Genomic DNA, 19,779 nt, shown 5'->3' with positions numbered 1-19,779 from the left:
AACAGGACAAGGGGTGATGGTTTTGAGCTAAAAGAGGGAACATTCAGTCTAGATGTATGGAAGAAATTTTTTCAATGAGGGTGGTGAAACACCGGCCCAGGTTGCCCAGAGAGGTGGTAGATGCCCCATCCCTGGAAACATTCCAGGCCATGCTCGGCAGGGCTCTGAGCAACCTGACCTGGTTGAAGATGTCCCTGCTCATTGCAGGGGGGTTGGACTAGATGACCTTTAAAGGTCCCTTCCAACCCAAACCATTCTGTGATTCTATGATTCAGCATATGTTGGATCAGCTGGCTCACTCAGGTGGCCAACCTGAAAGCTACAGTTTTGGTATTTCACTCCAGATTTCTTTTAAGAACTTCTCTTGGCAGGAAAAACTGTTTAAAAAAACACTGAGTGATCCTGATATCCTTGTTTTTCAGAAATAAAGAAAATAATCAGTTTTATTGAGGGTGGCACACAACAGCTGCAAAAGTTTTTCCCTAGATTTCTGTCAGGCTTTTTGTCTGCCACTAACACTCTAGAGCAATAGGTAGGTTCACTTACCTTAATGAAATGGACTGAAATTTTTTTTTAGATATATATTGCAAATTCTTTCCCCGATTCGGTCAACAGGAAATCGTCATTCTGACTGGTTCTCATGTTGTTTTTTGAATGAAAAAATGGGGGCTCTAGATTCTTGGTATCACTTCTTGCAGCAACAAGAGGAATAGCTTTGTGTCAGGCTAATCCTGCACCTCGCCCATGTGATGTATGTTGCTGTTTTGTGTGTATTTCATGCTTAAACAGTAGTTCTTCAGTTGTGGAGAGCTGAGAGTTTTAAAGACGCCCAAGAGCTCAGATCTGCTAATGTTAAGACACACTTCCCCGCCCCCTTCCTTGCATAACTTGTGATCACAGAGCCATGAAAGTATGTGAGTCCCTCCCCCAGCACAGACCGATCCCACCCGGCATATGATCTGGGCTCCATGTCAGCCGGGGCAGGCAGCACCGACTCGCCAGAGCGCCAGAGCTGCACCAGAGCGAAGCCAGAGCGATGACCTTATCGAAAGAGAGTTTCAACGGGGCTTTTCCACCCCCTTCTGAGGTGTCCAAGGCCGATATGGACAGCAGCAGGGAGGAGGAGGCTGTGCCGCAATCTGTGACCAGGACCGGAGCAGTGGTGCCAAAGCAGCGGGCGATGGGAAGGCTGGTCATGCACAGCATGGCCATGTTCGGCCGGGAGTTCTGCTATGCCGTGGAGGCCGCCTTTGTCACGCCGGTGCTGCTCAGTGTAGGGCTGCCCAAGAACCTCTACAGCCTGGTGTGGCTCATCAGCCCCATCCTGGGCTTCATGCTGCAGCCTGTGGTAGGTTCAGCCAGCGATCACTGCACCTGTAGCTGGGGCAGGAGGAGACCTTACATTTTGGGTCTGGGCCTCATAATGCTGTTAGGCATGGCTTTGTACCTCAATGGGGACGTGATGATCTCAGGTGAGTGAGGGGCATGCGCTCTGCTAACAGAAAAATACCATTCTAGCCTTTTGAATCAGAAAGAAGAGAGGGGTTACTTTTTTTTCTCTGCTAAAACTGGGTGTTAAAATTTGGTATCATGTTAATCAGCTGCATTGAAGGCGCTGGAGAGCACTGAAATCTTCAAACCCATTCAATCCTAACGCAGCATGTTGTTTTTGTAGCCTGTACATAGTGTTCTGTAGTTTGTATGTTTGATTACAGTATGTTGTATGTTGGTGTGGCGGCCTGATCCGTTCATAGAAGTAAAGCACTGCTTAGGCCCAGACCAGTTTTTAGGAACTAAAATCGATCTTGTTAAGTTAAATGATCAGTGTTGTTTGTGTGATGTAATACACTTCCAAACTGAATATCTGTTAACCCATATTTTAGATGGATTAGCATTGAAATACGTATCTTTAATTATTGTAGCACTGGTTTGACTCCAAACTCTGTAATGCTGGTGAGTAACAGAAGCCCACAGCTCCTTGGAAACAGTGTTGCACCTGGAATGTGCAAAATCAAATAGGAGTTATATCCCTAGATACACGTTATATTTAATCTTGACAAGTAACTTCTCAAAGCCTTGATGGAAGGTTGTTGCTGTCATTACGACTTGGCAAAGGGGAGAGGTGTGTGTTTTTATATATGGATTGATTTTCAGTTCCTGGATTGGTGCTGAATATACTTGTATTCTTTTGCCCCCAAAAAATGGATGTTCCAGTCAACCCCTCATTATCTAAAACAATGGAAAGGTGGAACAAATAGAACAAAAAAGTACTACAAAATGTTTGTATTCTAGGCTATCAGAGCATGCCATGGAGGAATGAAGGAGTTAGGAGCTAGCGATGCTCTTGGTTGTGGAGCTTGGAGTACCCTGAGCTTGTGCTGGCTCAAGGCAGTACGTCAGCCTGGCACAGCTCAAGACTACACAGACTCAGTTATCCTGCTTCTCTGATGTGATGCTCATATCACTGCTCTCTCTTGCATATCTGAGCGCTGTTCAGATACAGAGGTATCAGGAAAGATAAAATAAAATGTGGTTTTGCAGAACATGGCACTGTTGCTGTCAGAATGAGGGTGTTTTTCTCTTTGTAGCTTTCATCGATGAGAGAAGCAAGCAGCGGACGTGGGCAATAGTCATTACCATGCTGGGAGTAGTGCTTTTTGATTTTGCAGCTGATTTTATTGATGGCCCCATCAAAGCATATTTATTTGATGTCTGCTCTCATCAGGATAAAGAGAAGGGTCTGCATTACCACGCCCTCCTTACAGGTACTCAGAGGCCTTCTTTTTCTCCCTGTGTCTCAAAGGAGGGGAAAGTAACTGCATGGATTTTATCCTTACTGTGTTTCTAATCTTGAATGAACTGATCATCTGATCCCACACTTCAGTCACGAGTCTTTTGTTGCTGGGTTTCCACTACTCTGGAGAATAGCAACTTGTGATTACTGCTACAAGAATTCTGCTGCAGAAAGCTGTGGGCATAAACATTTACAGCAATATAGCCATGACTGAAGTAACAACAATTAACTATTTCAAAAAGTGAAATAGTGTTTATGCAGCTTGTTGCTGGTTTTGGTTTGTCTTGTGGGTTTTTTTTGAGTTTTTGCTGAAAAAAGAAAATAGGATATGTAACTTGTTTCCATGCAATAGCACATAAAGCTAACATATTTATTCTGCACAGAATAAACATAGGGCAAGAGCTGCACAAACCAGAATAGCTGATTTCCATTCTTCAGCAATTCTCCAATACGTGCTGCCTTCCTGTATAGAATGAGTTCTGTGTAAAATTCAGAACTCACAACTTCCACAAAATAAGTCCAAGTGGTTCAGTCCAGGCTCTTGCAAATGAAGTATGAGCTTTGTTTGCGCTAATACATGCTGAAAACATTGCCGAATTACAGAAGGAAACCTTCTGTGCTACATGAGCCCTATGTTGAGAAAATGCACAGGTAAGACATGTAAGGCTGTGTAACTGTAATGTGAATCAGTAGGAGCTTCCATCTGTGTCTGTGAGCAGTCACTGTGAAGGGACTAGACAAAAAGCAGACTGGATGAGAAGTCATGCAGTCTGTGCTGGTGCAGATTGTTGAGAACACTGAGCTGTACCAGGAGCAGAGGCCCGCAGATTCAGTGGCAGTTACTCTAGACTAGGAGAGAGGTGTAGTAGCTGTTGACAACGGGCCTCTTTTGTACATATGAAATAGCTGTGCCAGGAAGACAGATTAAAAGGGAACCTTAAAGCCACATGGGAATGAAATCAGTATTATCCATTAGAAACTAACAGATAAAATTTTTAACAAGCACCTGTTTGAACAGAGAGGAAACTGAGTCTCTACATGTATTCTTGCCTTGAGCAGAACTCTGGTTGCAATTTTTCCTCAGATGATTCTAAAAAAGCTTCATTTCCAAATTCAGAGCTACAGATTTAGCTGATTCATTTGTGTACTGAATTGCGAAAAGGGATGTGGGACAAATCACATCAAATAAAATCACATCAAATAAAACTGGAACAGATTTCTCTGCATTGTTTTGTCCATCACCCTGTGCCTTCTAGAGTAAGAGCATTGTATCTTAACCCTTCTTGACGGGTAATTACGTAGCCTGTGCTTGAAACCCTCCCTTAACAGGGGTTCTGCAGCCCTCCCAAAACAGTCTGTTCCACTGGCCTTTTTGTTAGACAGTTTTACCTAAAATCTAACCTTAATATCCATTCCCTACAATTTCCATTTATCATTCCTTGTTCTATCCCTATTAGACACAGACAACAATCTTCCCACTTATTTTCTATCTTTTGTTTTAGACACTGAGTTCATTTCCCCTGTTTTATTCTTCTTTTTATACTAAATATCTCCAAGATTTTGCTCTCCAATTTGCCTTCAGTTTAAGGTTTGAACATGAAACTCAGTAGCTTTGCAGTTGTGAATCTTAGGACCACTGATATAAGTAGAAGGAAGAGTGCACATATCCAGCAAGCACACTCAGACTGCACTCCAATGTGATGATTACTTTTTGCCAAAACAGTGTTGTCATGGTTTGACTCTGGCTGGCAACTAAGCACCACACAGCCACTCACTCAACTCGCCCCCCAGCAGAATGGAGGAGAGAGTTGGAAGGATAAAAGTGAGAAAACTCATGGGTTGAGATAAAAACCGTTTAATAGGTAAAGCAAAATCTGCGCACACAAGCAAAGCAGAACAGGAATTCATTCACCACTTCCCATTGGCAGACAGGTCTTCAGTCATCTCCAGGAAAGCCAGGTTCCATCACGAACAACAGTTGCTTGACGAGACAAACGTCAACACTCTGAATGTTCCCCTCTTCCTTCTTCTTCCCCCAGCTTTATATGTGGAGTATGACATCATATGGTATCATATCCCTTTGGTCCATTGGGGTCAGCAGTCCCAGCTGTGTCTCCTTACAACCTTTTGTGCACTCCACAACTTTTTATTGGCAGGCCAGTATGAGAAGCTGAAAAGCCCTTGTCTGCTCAGCAACAACTAGGACATCAGTGTGTTACCAACATTATTGTCATGCTAAATCCAAACCACAACACTACAGCAGTTATTAGGAAGAAAATTAACTCTATCCCAGCTGAAACCAGGACAAGTATGCAAAGCCATCAGATACCTAACATTCACTCTGCGCAAACATGAGGTTAAACATGAGGAAGAAATTTTTTACAATGAGCGTGGTAAAACACTGGCCCAGGTTGCCCAGATAGGTGGTCGATGCCCCATCCCTGGAGACATTCAAGGCCAGGCTGGACGGGGCTCTGAGCAACCTGATCTAGTTGAAGATGTCCCTGCTCATTGCAGGGGTTTTCTTCAAATAATTATTAACAGCCTAATTGTTTTTCATGAGAACAAGCGAGGATACAGTCCTTTGTAAAATGCAGCGTGGCACAGTGAAGGAGGACCATAATCAGAACCAAGAGGGAAAAAAGTACAGAAAGCCCAGAATGGTATTAAAATCACTTTGGTTTTAGGTGAAACAGATGTTACTTTCAGTTAGACAGAATGGTTCTGCCATATATTGTCTTCAGCTCTCCTAAGCAGAAGAACAGAAATGCTTCCAAGTCCTGCAAATGCTTCTCTCCTGCTTGACTCCCATGTCCTGCAGAGCCACCAAGTTAACAAGGTGTCAGAACTCTACAAACCTGCTTCCCCTACCAGAGCTCTGTACACAGTGTGCTTTCTTGTGCTTTTGGAGCTGTATGCACTAATAACATAAATAATTTATTTATTTTTTTTTAATTGGGCTGAACACTGCTTTTTTAGCTTCAAGACACAAGGTCACATTCTCATTTTACCTTTTTTTTTCTGACTTTTCTGAGAAAATCAGTAAATGGAATTACACATTTGTATTTGATCCTTTTTGTTTTCTTTTCCAAGTGGTGAGGTACTTGGACTTTGATAACTACAAGAAAATGCATTTGGTTTTATTTCCTTTTATATTTTTTAATTTCACATGGAGACAGTATTTCTGTTTAGATTCAGCTGTATAAAATACATTTTACAGACTCAAAACTATAAATAGTCTCAATATAAGTTTTAAAAAGGTTTGTTCTTTGAAGTTAAAAAAAACCCATAAGTTTCAGTAGAACTTTATTTTGTATTACTCACTGTTTCAAAGAAAATAAAAGCTCAAAGAGAAGAGAGGTGGAGGCCCGTGTTGCTATGTGTTCATGCATTTTTTGGAGACCTCTGTCCACCAGAGCTGAGGAGATTTTTCAAGAGATGTTTTGGTAACTGCTTATGTATGTATTTAGCTCAGTATTCCTGTTTCTTGTGATTAATATCTGGAGAGTGATTATTCAGTCATTTCTTGAGGGGATTGCCTGTTGGGGGTATTGTGTACAGATTGTTTATTTTATCAATGCCAGTAGATTTTTTTTTGTCCTTTTTCCCACCCCTGTAGGTTTGGGAGGAGCCCTGGGTTACCTGACAGGTGCTGTGGATTGGGGTCACACTGTGCTAGGATTTTCCTTGGCATCGGAATTCCAGGTGATTTTCTTATTCGCAGCCTTGGTTCTCCTAATCTGCCTTACTGTGCACCTGTACAGTATTCCTGAAGTCCCACTCAGATATGAAAATGAAGAGACAAAGTTGCTGTTGGAAGTGACTGGATCCTATAAATATAGCTCCATAGAGGAGGAACTCAAGAAAAGTGACTTCAAATCAACATGTACTGGTATAATGGCTGGAACTGAATCAGAGAAATGTGCTGTTCCATCACGTACAGAGGTAAGATTTTGTAACGCTTATCGTTCTATCTTTGGAAAGCCTGTAATTAGCTGATCCTGACTGTTTGCAATAGATCCCCTTCACACATAGCAAAAGAATTCTCCACTAGGACACAGGGTCGATAGAAAGCCTGTTTGCTTTTCTCTTTTTTTTTTTTTTTTTTGTATTTACAAAGTATTTCCACCAAGAGGGCCTAGATGGACTGATCCTGACGCTTTGAATAATTGGCAGGGATGAGGGAGAAACTGTGTCAGTTTCCTGATACCGTCCTCATGTGAATTGTGTAAAGAGGATATACTTTGTCCTTCACTCCTGGTAGAATTAACATCATGTTGCGGACAAGGACTACAGACCATTAATCTATGATGTAAATCTGTAACCCCCATTGAAGTCCATGCACTTACATACATAAAACATATGAAGCATTTGTTCCCTGGTCTAGTAAACATTCCAGTTACGCTACTGCTTAGCATTTAATTGAGGATTTAGTGACAGTAGTGATGTGTTTAAAATCGTTACTTCTGTAACAATGCTACCTCACTTACAGAGTTTTATTTTGAAGTGATTTGTAGCTGTGACTTTGGCAGAGCTTTTAGGTGGGAGAGACTAGCGAGACCTTTCAAATCATCACTGTTAATTCTGTTTCTGATGTGTTTCTATGAGCAATTGCTTCAACCTAGGGCAACAAGGAAAAGGTGAATCTACCTGAAAAATGTCTGGAGAGCACATTTCTAGAATGGTCTTGGGAACAGGAAATAGTTTTTACTGTTTTGTTGACTTTTAGTGCTAGGAATCCTCACTGTACTCTCATGGTACCCTGAGCAAGGAAATGCTAATGTGTATGTTTGGCTTCTAGTGTAACAATAAATGATGAAACAGTTGCCTGTTGTTTTAATTTCCCTTCTGATCTCTAGGTGTTATTTATATTTATCCCTGATACAGGTCTTGATAAATCAGGTGAAAAATATGGAGAATGTGTAGGTTGTTCTAAGTTAGAAACCTAAACTCATGTTTACGCTACAAATAGACGGATTGATTGTATTTTGCTATTTTTCATTTGTAGTATAATAGCACTTGGCATTCCTAACTCAAAGAAAAATATTATTATATCAGATACAACACACAAAGGTAGAATAGAACACTGCCTGATGATAATGCTGGGCAAACACAGAGAGGGACAGCAAGTGACAATGTGTCAGGAGAACACGGCTAGCAGACTGCAATGCTGTGCCTGTTTCACCACCATGGGCCAGGCTGAGCAGCCAACATCCCTCAACAGCACTGTTCACTCTGAACATCCTCCAAATCACCAGAGATGCCGAGTGTCATTGACTGCTTGGCCCAAATGGGCTCTAAAAAAGAAGGAAGGTAAATGAAGAGAGAGCAGATGCAGTGAAAGCACGGGGAGCAGACGAGGGGCCAGGTTACCTTGGCAAGAACTGATTCCACTGAATCAGTCACATCTGACACCCGAGGTAAAGCTCTGGTGTCCACGGTGGGACAGCTTGTGCCATTGCTCTCTTCTCCATATTTTTATCTGGACAGTCTGTCAGAGGCTCACAGTGCTTTGATCTGTCTCATGTTTCTTTGATGTGCCTGGCTATCTATAAATTCCAGACAGCCACTGCCTTAATCGTCTGTCTCTTGTGGTACATGGTTTTTGAGTTCATTCATTACTGTAATTGCTTCCTTGAATAAGTGGTTTGGCTTCCTGTTTTTCTGTGTCTCTTTTTTTTTTTTTGTGGCAGGCATCATGACCCTATATCTTCTAAATTAAGGACTGTGATCTTATGTGCTAATAGCTACCATGATTATTTATCAGATTTGACCTGTTACAGTATGAACACACATTAAAAGTGATTTATATTTTTTCTTTAGTTTTGTGCCAAGTTACTCAGGATCTGCTGCCATAAAACCCAAGTCATATTGATTCCTCTGCATCCTTAAGAATCATCTTAGGCCTTGAGTTGTAGAGAATTTATAGATAAAATGATTGGGCATTGTGAGCTTTTAAAGGATAAGGCACTTAAACAGAGCCAAACTTCAACACATCATTTAAATTAGTTTGGGGTTTGTGTGTTGCTGGGTATTGAATGTATGCATTAAACATTTCAGTCTCCATTTCCACTCTCTAAAATATCTAAATAGAAAGCAAGTGTTTCTGTCTAGCTGTCAAATTATTGTTTGCAATTACAGCAGTATCCTTTGTAGTTCCCTGACCTGATGATAACACTTTGATTGGAAAAGCTGTTTTAAAGAACCGTGTGGAAGAGTTGAACAAATTAAAGTCAGACGATAGTTATTGTCCTTGAAAGAACACTAATGAGACAATGTGGATTTTTTTGTTGTTGTTTTTTCATAACTGTAGAAGAATAGGAAGCTTACCCTGTTTAAGAGAGACAGTGATGCCCAGAGAAATTCCAAGGGAATTGGACAACAAACAGTTCAAAGTGAAAGTCCGCAACTTGAATTTTGGCATTCCTGTGAGGATTAAAAACCTCTCACTGCAGCAAAATATTTCCCAACTTTATATGTGGTGATTACTCATAGAGTAGCTTGCAGCATAACCCAGTTCAAAGGAAAACGGAACTGTGAAAAGTAGAACACCGAAAGGAGTGAAAAATATCACTATCTTCCAGAAAATCGAAGGCAAAAAATCAGATTACCAGTAATGAACGTAACTTTTACAGTTCTTCCACATTTCATGACCACATGGATCCCCCAATGATCTGTCTCAACACTGTTACCTCCAAACATCACTAGAGAAAATCTGAAGTATTCCATCATATACAGATACAATAATATCTTTTTTTCTTTAAAAGCAAAGAACTATGCAGGCACTTTAAAGCAGTAAGAATTGTGTGTCACAAATGCCTGACATCAAGTCACCTACAGTACTGAAAAAATTCATGTGACGCAACTGATCTGATGAATGTGTCTAGAAAAATTTTGAGACATAGGCCTTAGAAAAAGAGGAGGGAAATAAGGCAGGGCATTGAAGGTGGTGCAAAATTTTGATTTTCCGCATCAGTGGGATTTGTTAACCAACACGAATAATGGGGTTTTTTTTGAATGAGATATTTCTCCCATGGGATGAGGCATTCAGGTGCTGCAGCTGGCATTCTCTGAGTGCCAGGATCTGTAGGTGCTGTGTCTCCCATGATGTGCCACAGTCTCTCCCTGCTGCATGGAGGGGAGGACAGTACATAGCGGAAATCTTATTATATGCCAGAAGAGGTGAAGATGTCTAGGGAATTCAGCACATAGAAGGGAACAGCAACAAGGTCTCAGAAGTGCTGTATTCCACGACTGATACATTCTAGTTCTCAAGAGGTATTCTGAGTTTCATTTTTTTCTGTGGCAGCTTTAAATTTTCAATGTAAAGCTGATTGTCTCTATAAAGTAATTATTTTTGCTCCTATTCTGGGGTTTGTACAGGTAAACAATAATCCTACTGATTATAACAGGAAGAAATGATACATCCTTGCTGATATATCCCCAGCTCTCCCAGAATCTCTGTGAATCTTTCAGATGACTTTATTAGGCAGTGGCTCTACAAATCAAATATATATTGAAGGACATTAACTACCCAAACAACCCTTCCTCCCAAAAAGTAAAAAACTGTGAAGTTTAACAACAAACAGATGCTGAGGCCTTTCATGTGCTATTAGCTGTTTTATTAGCCTTCAGGGCAATAATACTGTATTATTGTTATATACTTGCTTTTAGGATCAGAGGCGGATGACCCTTAAATCACTCCTGAAGACACTTCTAAATATGCCATCCCACTATCGCCATCTGTGTGTGAGTCACCTCTTTGGATGGATGGCTTTCCTGTCCAACATGCTTTTCTTCACAGATTTCATGGGACAGGTAAAAGCATAAAATCCTTTCACTTCTCTTTCCTCATAGCATCTTCTTCTCCACTGAAAATAAGACAGCGTTGTAATCCTGAAGGAATCACAGTGATCGCAGAGCCAGCTGTGTCTGGATGGCTCAACAAGACTTTTGTAAAACCACTAATTGATCTCAGGCCCTTGTTCCAAGCTAGTCTGTTGGATCTTTGGGGAAAACCTTTTAGTATTTGTAAGGCTATTTGTATCTATTTAACTGTTCCAGATGAAGCTCTCAGAGCTGTTCCGAACACATCTATTTTCTGCTTTGGCTCTGGAGCCCCTCTGAGGTGGGCATGTTTCCTAACTAAAGTAATGCTGATGTTGCTTGAATGCAGCTGTCCACACCCTGGCACTGTTGGCACAGAGATGTCCACCTGCACTGCAGCCTCCCTGGCCTCGGGCTCTGCAGCTCTTTGCACACAGTGAGATACTGGGTAGCTGAAAGCTCATCTGCTGAATTTGGCTGTCCCTACCATACCCCTTTAAACCTTTCCCTGAGTCCCTTCTGCCAGCTATTACTTGCCTTCTTGATATCCAGTGCTCCCTTTCCCCCACCATTCATAGGCTGTAAGACTGTATTTACCTGCCAGTGATTAGTGCCTATATGACCTTGTCTGCCTCCTTTCTTCCAGGGTACAAATATGCTCCTGGCATGAATTGTCTCATTGCCATTTTTTTTTTTTTTTCTGTGATTTCCATGCAGTATTCCCATTTCCTTACCTTTTTCTGTCTCTGTAGGCGAGAGGGAGGGTTGTGGTTTTTTGACTGTTGTTGTTGTTGTTGTTGGGGTGGGTTTGTTGGTTGTTTTTTTCTCTCTGCAGTGTATACGAACAACTGATTGAAAAAATTTTGCTTGCCTAGATAAGAAACTGAGTAAGACAATTACTGGGTGGAAAAATCAATGTCTTGGGGTAAACCTGAAAGAAAAAACAAAAATTAATTTTAGATAAATTCAGGAAAGAAGGACTAAGGCAAGAAGACAGAAGGGGAGAGAGAAGGAGAGTAGGAAATAAGACACCCAAAGGAAAAACAGCAAACAAGTCAGTGTGGAGTGGAGAGCCCAGGAAAAGGCAGAGGGTAATAAATCAGGAGGAACCTGGGATGTGTGAATCTGAAAGAAATGATTATGAAACTTGGTGAACTGTGAAAGGATAGTTTGAGCACTGCTTAACAGATTTCTTGGGTGCTAATTATCTCCTCTACCGGAGATGAGGGCCTAAGGGCGGTACCCCGTTCCCGTGTGAGAGAGGTATTATAAACATGCAGTCCATCCTTGCCTTCTGTGATCTTGTGGTCTCTTCCAGGTTGTATACCAGGGTAGTCCTTATGCACCTCATAACTCCACGCTTTACCTTACCTACAAAGCAGGAGTAGAGATGGGATGCTGGGGGCTGTGCATCAATGCAATTGCTTCATCAGTCTATTCTTGTAAGTACCCAGGAAAGTACTCCAACACTTTGTTTTGAAACAGTGTTTAAACTGTTTGCTGTTTGACACTGTTTAAAAAAATGGAGCAATGCCAAATTAACAGGTTGTTGTTTTTTTTTTTTTTTCCCCACATTAAAACTCTAAGAAATGTTACATTCTCAGCATTGTTTGAAACTTGCATCTCAACATGAACACTTCCTGACCATATGATGAGAGGTCAGTTTGGGTTAAGGCATTGCTCTGCATGTGAACTGACCCTGAACGCTGAAAATCCTGAGGCTAAATTTCAGACAGAAATTCATGCCATGGGCATCATTCTGAGATGTTCTTTTGCCTAGCACTGCTGTAGCTGTAGTTTCTCAAAGGTCCCTCTGTTGGCCTCTCCCTGTCTGTATTTCTCATAAAACAATTTTCACAATGCAGTAGAAGTTCTTGCCAGAAGCATAAACCTTGCTCTCCAAAATTACGTGTAAATATGATAGCACAGTTCCCCAGATAGATTTCACCGTAGGTCTTACCATGGATTAAAAAAATTGCTTATGATCTGAAAACTCAAATGAGTAGCATTTTGGAGGCTGAATTGAGCGTCTAAAAGAGTCTTGAGGGAAATCTTTTCTCCTTTGGAGCTGAACTGTAGGCATTTCTGTAGTGCCTTTCTCAGCTCAGACAGAGGTTGGTGCCAAACATTCGCATTATAATCAAACAGCGGAAGTGTCTGAAGTTGTCAATGGGGGCAGTTCTTCCAGGATGGTTGTTAACTACTTCTTCTCTGGAGTTGGCTATGCCAGAATAAGGCTATCCCCAGAAAAAGCAAGTATTCTTTGGCAAGTTTATACCTACAATAATTTGAGGCAACTTCCAAAATCAGTAAGATTATCTCCTTTATTGTATTTTACAAAATATAACCCCTAAAAGGAACTCCCTCATGAAATCTAACCTGTTCTGGTTTAGTCTTATCAGCTTTTTCACTTTCTTTCACAGACCTGCAGAAGATCCTTCTGCCATACATAGGATTAAAGGGACTTTATTTCATTGGATACCTACTTTTTGGATTGGGTACTGGATTGATTGGCTTGTTTCCCCACGTCCATTCCACTCTGGCTTTGTGTTCCCTGTTCGGTGTCATGTCCAGCACACTGTACACGGTGCCTTTCCAACTCATTGCAGAGTATCACAGGGAAGAAGAGGTGAGTTCAATGTCTGAAGAAAGGTAAGTTTATGTATGTCTGGGTCTGTTTAGTGTGTTTTGGGTGAAAACTGTTTAGAACTGGTGAGCAGCTTTTAATTTTAATTTCAAACTATTTATGATGACACATGCTATGAAAGGAAACTTTCTGACTGAGAGAGGTGACGTCTCAGCTCCAAACTTTCTGAACAGTCCTGTAGTGGGACTGGTAATTATTTATCATCAGAACTGGAACAAAGCTAATCACAGTACATGTTCAGGCAGTAAGCAGATAACAGGGCTTCTCTTTGCGTTGCCTTGAAGTGCTACCTTCCTTATATTCTTCCCTCCAGCTGTATTAGCTGAGGACTTGACTTCTGAGTTCCTAAGGTTAATAGCCACACTGTAAAGGCTGGAAGAGTTTTTAGTTAACTGCAAAGTGTTACGAAAACTGCTAGCTAATAAAGATATGTAATTAAGGAACAGTTTTATAGAGTTCAGTATTACATTATATACCACATTCTCATTATCACTCTAAATGTCTGGGGTTGGTTTTTGGTCCTCCCCATCAAGAAATCATGTTTCCAAGGAGAATATGGAAAAGCTTGCATTTGTTATATCGTGTTATTGGGCACGGCAGGATCTTCATGTCTTTCAAAGTGTTAAGCTCTTTAATGGAAAACTTCTCTCAAGTTAGTGAGAGCGCTGGAAAGAACGAGGATTGAAGAGAGTTGGGAGGACTTAGGAAAAGTTCTCATTGTATCTGGGGATATCTGAAGAAATTAATAAAGGAAATGCTGAACTTTTGAAAAACAACATAGAAACATAGTTGAGACCAGCACAGGGCTAGATCAAGTCCTTGAGAACATGTCTCACTGTTCTGTACAACTTTTAACCATCATCATCTGAATGATGAATACAAGAAAACTCTTAATTATTCTATTGAATCATAGGAGTAAGTCTCAATGTGGTTAAATATTTTGTAGATCTGATTCCTAATTTTTCAGTTAATTTGTCTGCTTCTTCCAATAGAGAATGCTCATTATGAGATTTTTAGAAAGATGTAACAAAGGACAGGGAATGAACCTTCAGGTGAGATCACAGTCCTAACTTTACATCAGCCAACTCAGAGAAAGGGAGTAAAAGCAAAAGAGTAGTCTAGCTCTGTTTCACAGCTGTTTCAAGAGAGAAGTGAAATAAAATACACTGAAGTGTGCACAGAAAAAAAAAAAGTGTCTAAAATTGGAAATACTTTAGGTGAAAGGACTGTATCATTCCAGAACAAAGAACAGACATTTTGCTCACTATGCATTCTACCAAAATCATGTGGTTTTAAAATGTTGCCATTTCAACTCCTGTTCTTTGCTGCTGTTCCCTAGGCCTCAAATTCAATTTTGTCTACTGGATTACGAGGGGACTGTTTGTCTCCAGTACTTTTGAGCTTTGTGTGGTAACAGCTTGAAGGCAATGTAACAGGACTTGCAAAAAGCATCTTACTGGCCAAGAGTGTTTGGATACCAGAAGACAGCAGCACAGCTAGCCTACAGTGTGGAAACCTCTTGTTTGTTACACTATAACCTTCTGTACTCAGCAACCTGTGGAAGAACAATAAACATGTAAATGATCATTTAATTTCCCAACGAAATAGAATAGTTCCTTACTGGAGGGAATCACAGAACAGCTTAAGTTGGAAGGGACCTCCAAACATCATGTAGTCCAACACCCCTGCTCAAGCAGGACCACCTGAAGCAGGTTGTCCAGGATCATGTCCACTATGGAGTGGATATTTCTAAGGATGGAGACTCTGCAACCACTCTGGTCAACCTGTTCCAGTGATCACCTACCCTCATGGGGTGCTTATATATGAGATGCTTGTACATAATAAGTGAAGTCTTTTGCTCTGCTATGTATATTGTAGCAGATATACAGATAATCACTTGTTAATTATGGTCTTCCATAATGTAGAAGAATCCTAGTCTGGACCATTGTTTTCAGATTATTTTTTTCCCCAGCAATAAAAGCATTACATTTACATTTCAGTACTGAACTCCATTATGTGCTTTGAGGTATAACTTCAGAGGACAGTACTCCATTATAACAAATTCAGATCTGTATGTGTGGGGGACATCGTGTGACTCAACATCCCTTTGAAGCTCTCCTTCAACTGTGAGAGTTGGAGCTAAATTATCTATGATGGGTTGTCCTGTACTGTGAAATGTCAGTTTGCCAGAGCTCTAATAGAACTGAACTTCAAGGGAACAGCTGATTTTTCTGATCAAGTTACAGTTATTTCATTGAGAAAAAGGATAGAGGGGAAAATTGCAGATGGGAGAAATGGGAAAATTTAGGGGGAGCTTGGAAAACCCATTATCACTTGTAAAATCTCTCTTTCAATTCTGTAACCTCTGTGGGACAAAGCAGAATAAACAGGTAGGAAGCAGTGAGCTATTCATAGAATCACAGAATCATAGAATATCCTGAGTTGGAAGGAAACCACAAGAATCATTAAGTCCAGCTCCCATCCATGCATATGACAACCCCACAGTTCACACCATGTGTCTGAGGGTATCGTACAATTGCTTCTTGAACACTGTCAGGCTTGGGGCTGTGACACCTCCCTGGGGAGCCTGTTCCAGTGCTCCACCACCCTCGGGGGGAAGAACCTTTTCCTAACGTCCAACCTAAGCCTCCCCTGGCACATCTTCCTGCCATTCCCTCGGGATCTGTCGTTGGTCACCAGAGAGAAGAGTTGGTGCCTGCCCCTCCTCCTCCCCTTGTGGGGAAGCTGTAGATGCCATGCGGTCTCCTCTCAGTCTCCTCCAGGCTGAACAAACCAAGTGACTTTAGCCGCTCCTCATACGGCTTCCCCTCCAAATCCTTCACCAACTTCATAGCCCTCTTCTGGACACTCTCCCACAGTTTTATATCCTTTTTACCCTGTGTTGCCCAGACCTGCACACAGAGCTCCAGGTGAGGCCGCACCAGTGCAGAGCAGAGCGGGACAATCACCTCCCTGCCCGGCTGGCAATGCTGTGCTGGATGCACCCAGGACACGGTTGGCCTCTTGGCTGCCAGGACACACTGTTGACCCATCCTGCGGCATCTGGGAGTCTGGACAGAACATTGCCTGAGAGCTGCAAGTTGCTGGAGCTGTCTCATTTCACTGTGTTTTGTTTTGTGCTTATTTTCAGAGCCTCAAGCTGCAGGCCGGGGTAGAAGCTGGAGATCATGAGCGAGGGAAGGGCATCGACTGCGCCGCTCTCACCTGCATGGTCCAGCTGGCCCAGATCATTCTTGGTGTGGGCCTGGGGTTCTTGGTTAGTATCGCTGGCAGCACAGTCACTGTGATTTCGGCATCTACGGTGTCACTGATTGGCTGCTGCTTTGTTGCTTTTCGTGTTCGATATGTGCAGTAGGACTGTGTGAAGCAATTGGAAGACATCTCCCCAGGGGAGCATTTTCTTTTTGTGTCAGTGGCACTGGCGCTGTTGCCATGCTAGTACTGCTGGCACGTCCTACTCTCTTCCTTCCTCGGAGTGGTTGCAATTCCAGAGCTTTATGAAATGGAGACTTGATAAAACTGGTAACCTAATGCCTGAGTTAGGAAGCTTTTGTATTTTGCCTGCTTTATTACTTCATTCCTGCTGATGTGCTATTACACATAACGGTGTGTACGCCCATGGTATCTTGATGCCCTACATGAGGAGTCATTACAAAACTCTTCATTACCTATTTGTGGAAGTTAGTAGATAAGTATGTGATAAATTGAAGAAGTAATAAAAATGGACAGGCTTAGGAAGACAGTTGTTATTTATCCTGGGTTTTTTCAGGTATCTTAATTTTGGGGATATTGCTTCTGGCAGTCAAAAGCTGCAGGAGTGCCAAACAGGTCTAAGAGGCCATGCAGGGTGTAACTGTGTTATGATTAGTAGTACTGTTTCATGGAATCAGTTTATTCCCAGCTACTGTCAAAAGCAGATTTGGGTGTGAAAGATGACTGAAATGTAAAAAGATTGAAGACTATTGTTTAAAGCATAATAGTTAAGTAATTATTTTATACTCGATCCTGCTGCTTCTGTATAAATGGAAGTATTATACTGACTGAGCTTGTCACAAAAGTCTGCCTAACTCTGCTCTGCAAATCCATGTGTAGGCACCTAAACAATCCATCTATGGGAAACAGCTGCCATTTCTTCCTTCTTAAGAAGCTCACCTCTTGACTTTGATACTGTAATTGAAAAAAAAACTTGGCCAAAAGAAGAATTTTATGAACGCTTGTCATCCACTTAAATCTTGATATCAGATATGACAGTATTTAGCTTATAGTGGCATCTCTGTTTTCTCTGTTTTCCTTCATGCATCTAGCTTTGAGTGGAATGGTATTTGCTCTTTTACAGAATATTGTAAATAAATTCAGCTCTGCAATCAGGAATTATTTCACAGTAAATACTAAAGTGCAGTTGCATGTGAAGCTTCATTCTTATTTTTATAATATTGCCAGAGTTTTGAAAATCCTGTGTCTGTGAAAGTGATAAACTGTATTTATGCTGTGCTCCCTCTGTCTTGAAAACTGTCATATCCATTTGCTGTTATATGCTGAGCCACATGAAGCCATCTGCCAATACAATATTGTTAATGAACAGTGACATAGAGAGACCATTACCAGGTATGGTGTTTTGTTTTGTTTTGTTTTTTAAATGTTGCACATATATTATTAACACTGTTCAGTCAAATGCACTGATGAGCTCTTAGAAGTTCTGCATGATACAAACTGACACCATCACAAATAAACACTTAGATCTGAGCATAAGGTGCCTCTGTTGAGATGCACTAACTTCATCCTTTTTGTATGTTTTCAAGAGTAGAGCGAGTCTTTTATTCTCAGGAAAAACAATTTTCCCTTAGACACACTCTTATTAATTATAACAAGCCCATGACAGCCTCAGCTACCTTTTCTTGTTGGTGACTGTGTCTCCAATGAAGGCCCAAATCAGGGCTCAGTGCCTGGCAAACCTTGAACTTTTTCACAGCTTCTTCATTCTGCTGTATGAAAGAGCCACTTTTTATGGTTTCTTCCATTTTTGTAGCTCTTCATGAATCCATCTCATTTCACACTCATGGAAGAGAAAAGCTGAGCCCTTGAACTGTGATTGAAAACCTCATAGATGCTCATGGCTGGAGCACAAGGGTCTCAACCAGGACAAACAGGAGAAGGCCAGAGAATGAAGAGCAGTTGTCTTCTCAGTTCACTTTATGCCATCATTAACTAATTAACTTCCATTAACTCCATATCTCCTGGGAGGAGGAATCTTTAAGGGAAGAGTGAGGCTTCTGTGGAGCCATAACAATTGAGATAAGAAGAGGTGATCTGGTCTTATAGAACTGCAGGATTTGAAGCACAATGTAAACCCGTGCTCCAGGAGCTGAAGACATAAAGTTCCCATCTCAGTGTGAAGCTGGGAAAGGAACTTCACAAGACCTGCGTTTTTGACAATATTTTCTCTGAGGTCAAATGCCGTCAGAACATTAAAATTTGAATGGGCAGTGCTATCTCTGCTCTGTTACACAAAGAGAAAGCTGGCATTGATTCAGGCCCACAGAGCGACTGTGGATCTGTAGCAAAATAAGAATTGTGACCTGCAGAGAGAACAGAAATGTGACCATCACATATATCAATGTTTTTATTTACGAAATTTTACAGAGAAAAGTGTTTCGAGTTCTCACATTATCATCTTTCTTATGATCTTTCCTTTTATAATTTTCTGCATGCTACAGAACACAGAACATGAAATCTTACTATAAAAACATCCCATATTTGTTTCTAAGACTAAATAGTATCTCTCTTAATGAGTCTTCATCAAAAATAGAATAGCAAGCAGACAAAAAACTACATACAACTTGAAATACAGTGTTTAAACCAGAAAAATTGTGATGGTGATCTCTCTGAAGTAGAAAAAATATTTCTAGTGTTACTGAAAACAATCTAAAATGTTACTGATTCATGAGAAGGGATAAGGTAAGTATTTCAGCAATGCAAATGCTAAAATGTTAAAAATGTTAAAGGCACTGAAAAACTGTACTGTGGTGTTACTAATTTAAGAAGTTATACCTTTCCTGATATTTTACATAGTTCAGGACTTGAATTATCAATACGATTATCTATTGCACTTATTATCGGCTTTTATTGCAGTGATGTGAGTTTCAAAGTTAGAAGTATCCTGACTGTGATCTTTCTCATCTGGTTTTGTTTCCAGACATGAAATCAAATAAATAAAGACCTTTGTATTGTGTTTATGCAAATGATATGTTTAGATAAAGACAAGGGGTCTTGAGGTAACCAACCCCTCCTCCCTCCCACTTCAACAGAATTAGTCATGACTGAATGAAATGAGGTAGGAAACAAGGTTGCCATCTTATCTAAATGACACTTTCCTTTTTCTTTCTCTTATGAATGCCTGCCACATTCCCATTTCACAAGCAGGCCTGTCATGCAAGCAAACCATTCAAGGAAGTTTTGGTTCTCTTGTTTAGAGCACTCGCAGTGTTAGTAA

General features: G+C 41.0%; 1 protein-coding gene across 1 annotated transcript; it reads left to right on the top strand.

Moving 5' to 3' along the window:
- Nucleotides 1–926: 926 nt before the first annotated feature.
- On the top strand, nt 927–19,518 carry SLC45A2 (solute carrier family 45 member 2). The gene is made up of 7 exons (XM_005506011.3): nt 927–1,472; nt 2,589–2,765; nt 6,414–6,739; nt 10,469–10,612; nt 11,940–12,063; nt 13,045–13,250; nt 16,420–19,518. Exons 1-7 carry the CDS (start codon nt 1,037–1,039, stop codon nt 16,642–16,644), a joined length of 1,638 nt encoding a protein of 545 aa, XP_005506068.1. The 5' UTR covers nt 927–1,036; the 3' UTR covers nt 16,645–19,518.
- The last annotated feature ends 261 nt before the right edge of the window (nt 19,519–19,779 follow it).

Source organism: Columba livia, chromosome Z, assembly GCF_036013475.1.
Source record: "Columba livia isolate bColLiv1 breed racing homer chromosome Z, bColLiv1.pat.W.v2, whole genome shotgun sequence".
Classification (NCBI taxonomy): domain Eukaryota; kingdom Metazoa; phylum Chordata; class Aves; order Columbiformes; family Columbidae; genus Columba; species Columba livia.
This window is presented reverse-complemented; position numbering and strand designations above follow the sequence as displayed.

Bases quoted from the DNA above. Each gene is read 5' to 3' on its own strand.
- SLC45A2 (XM_005506011.3), top strand. From the start codon at position 1,037: ATGACCTTATCGAAAGAGAGTTTCAACGGGGCTTTTCCACCCCCTTCT. The intron at 1,473-2,588 runs GTGAGTGAGGGG...TTCTCTTTGTAG, and splicing joins TGGGGACGTGATGATCTCAG to CTTTCATCGATGAGAGAAGC. The intron at 12,064-13,044 runs GTAAGTACCCAG...TTTCTTTCACAG, and splicing joins TGCTTCATCAGTCTATTCTT to ACCTGCAGAAGATCCTTCTG.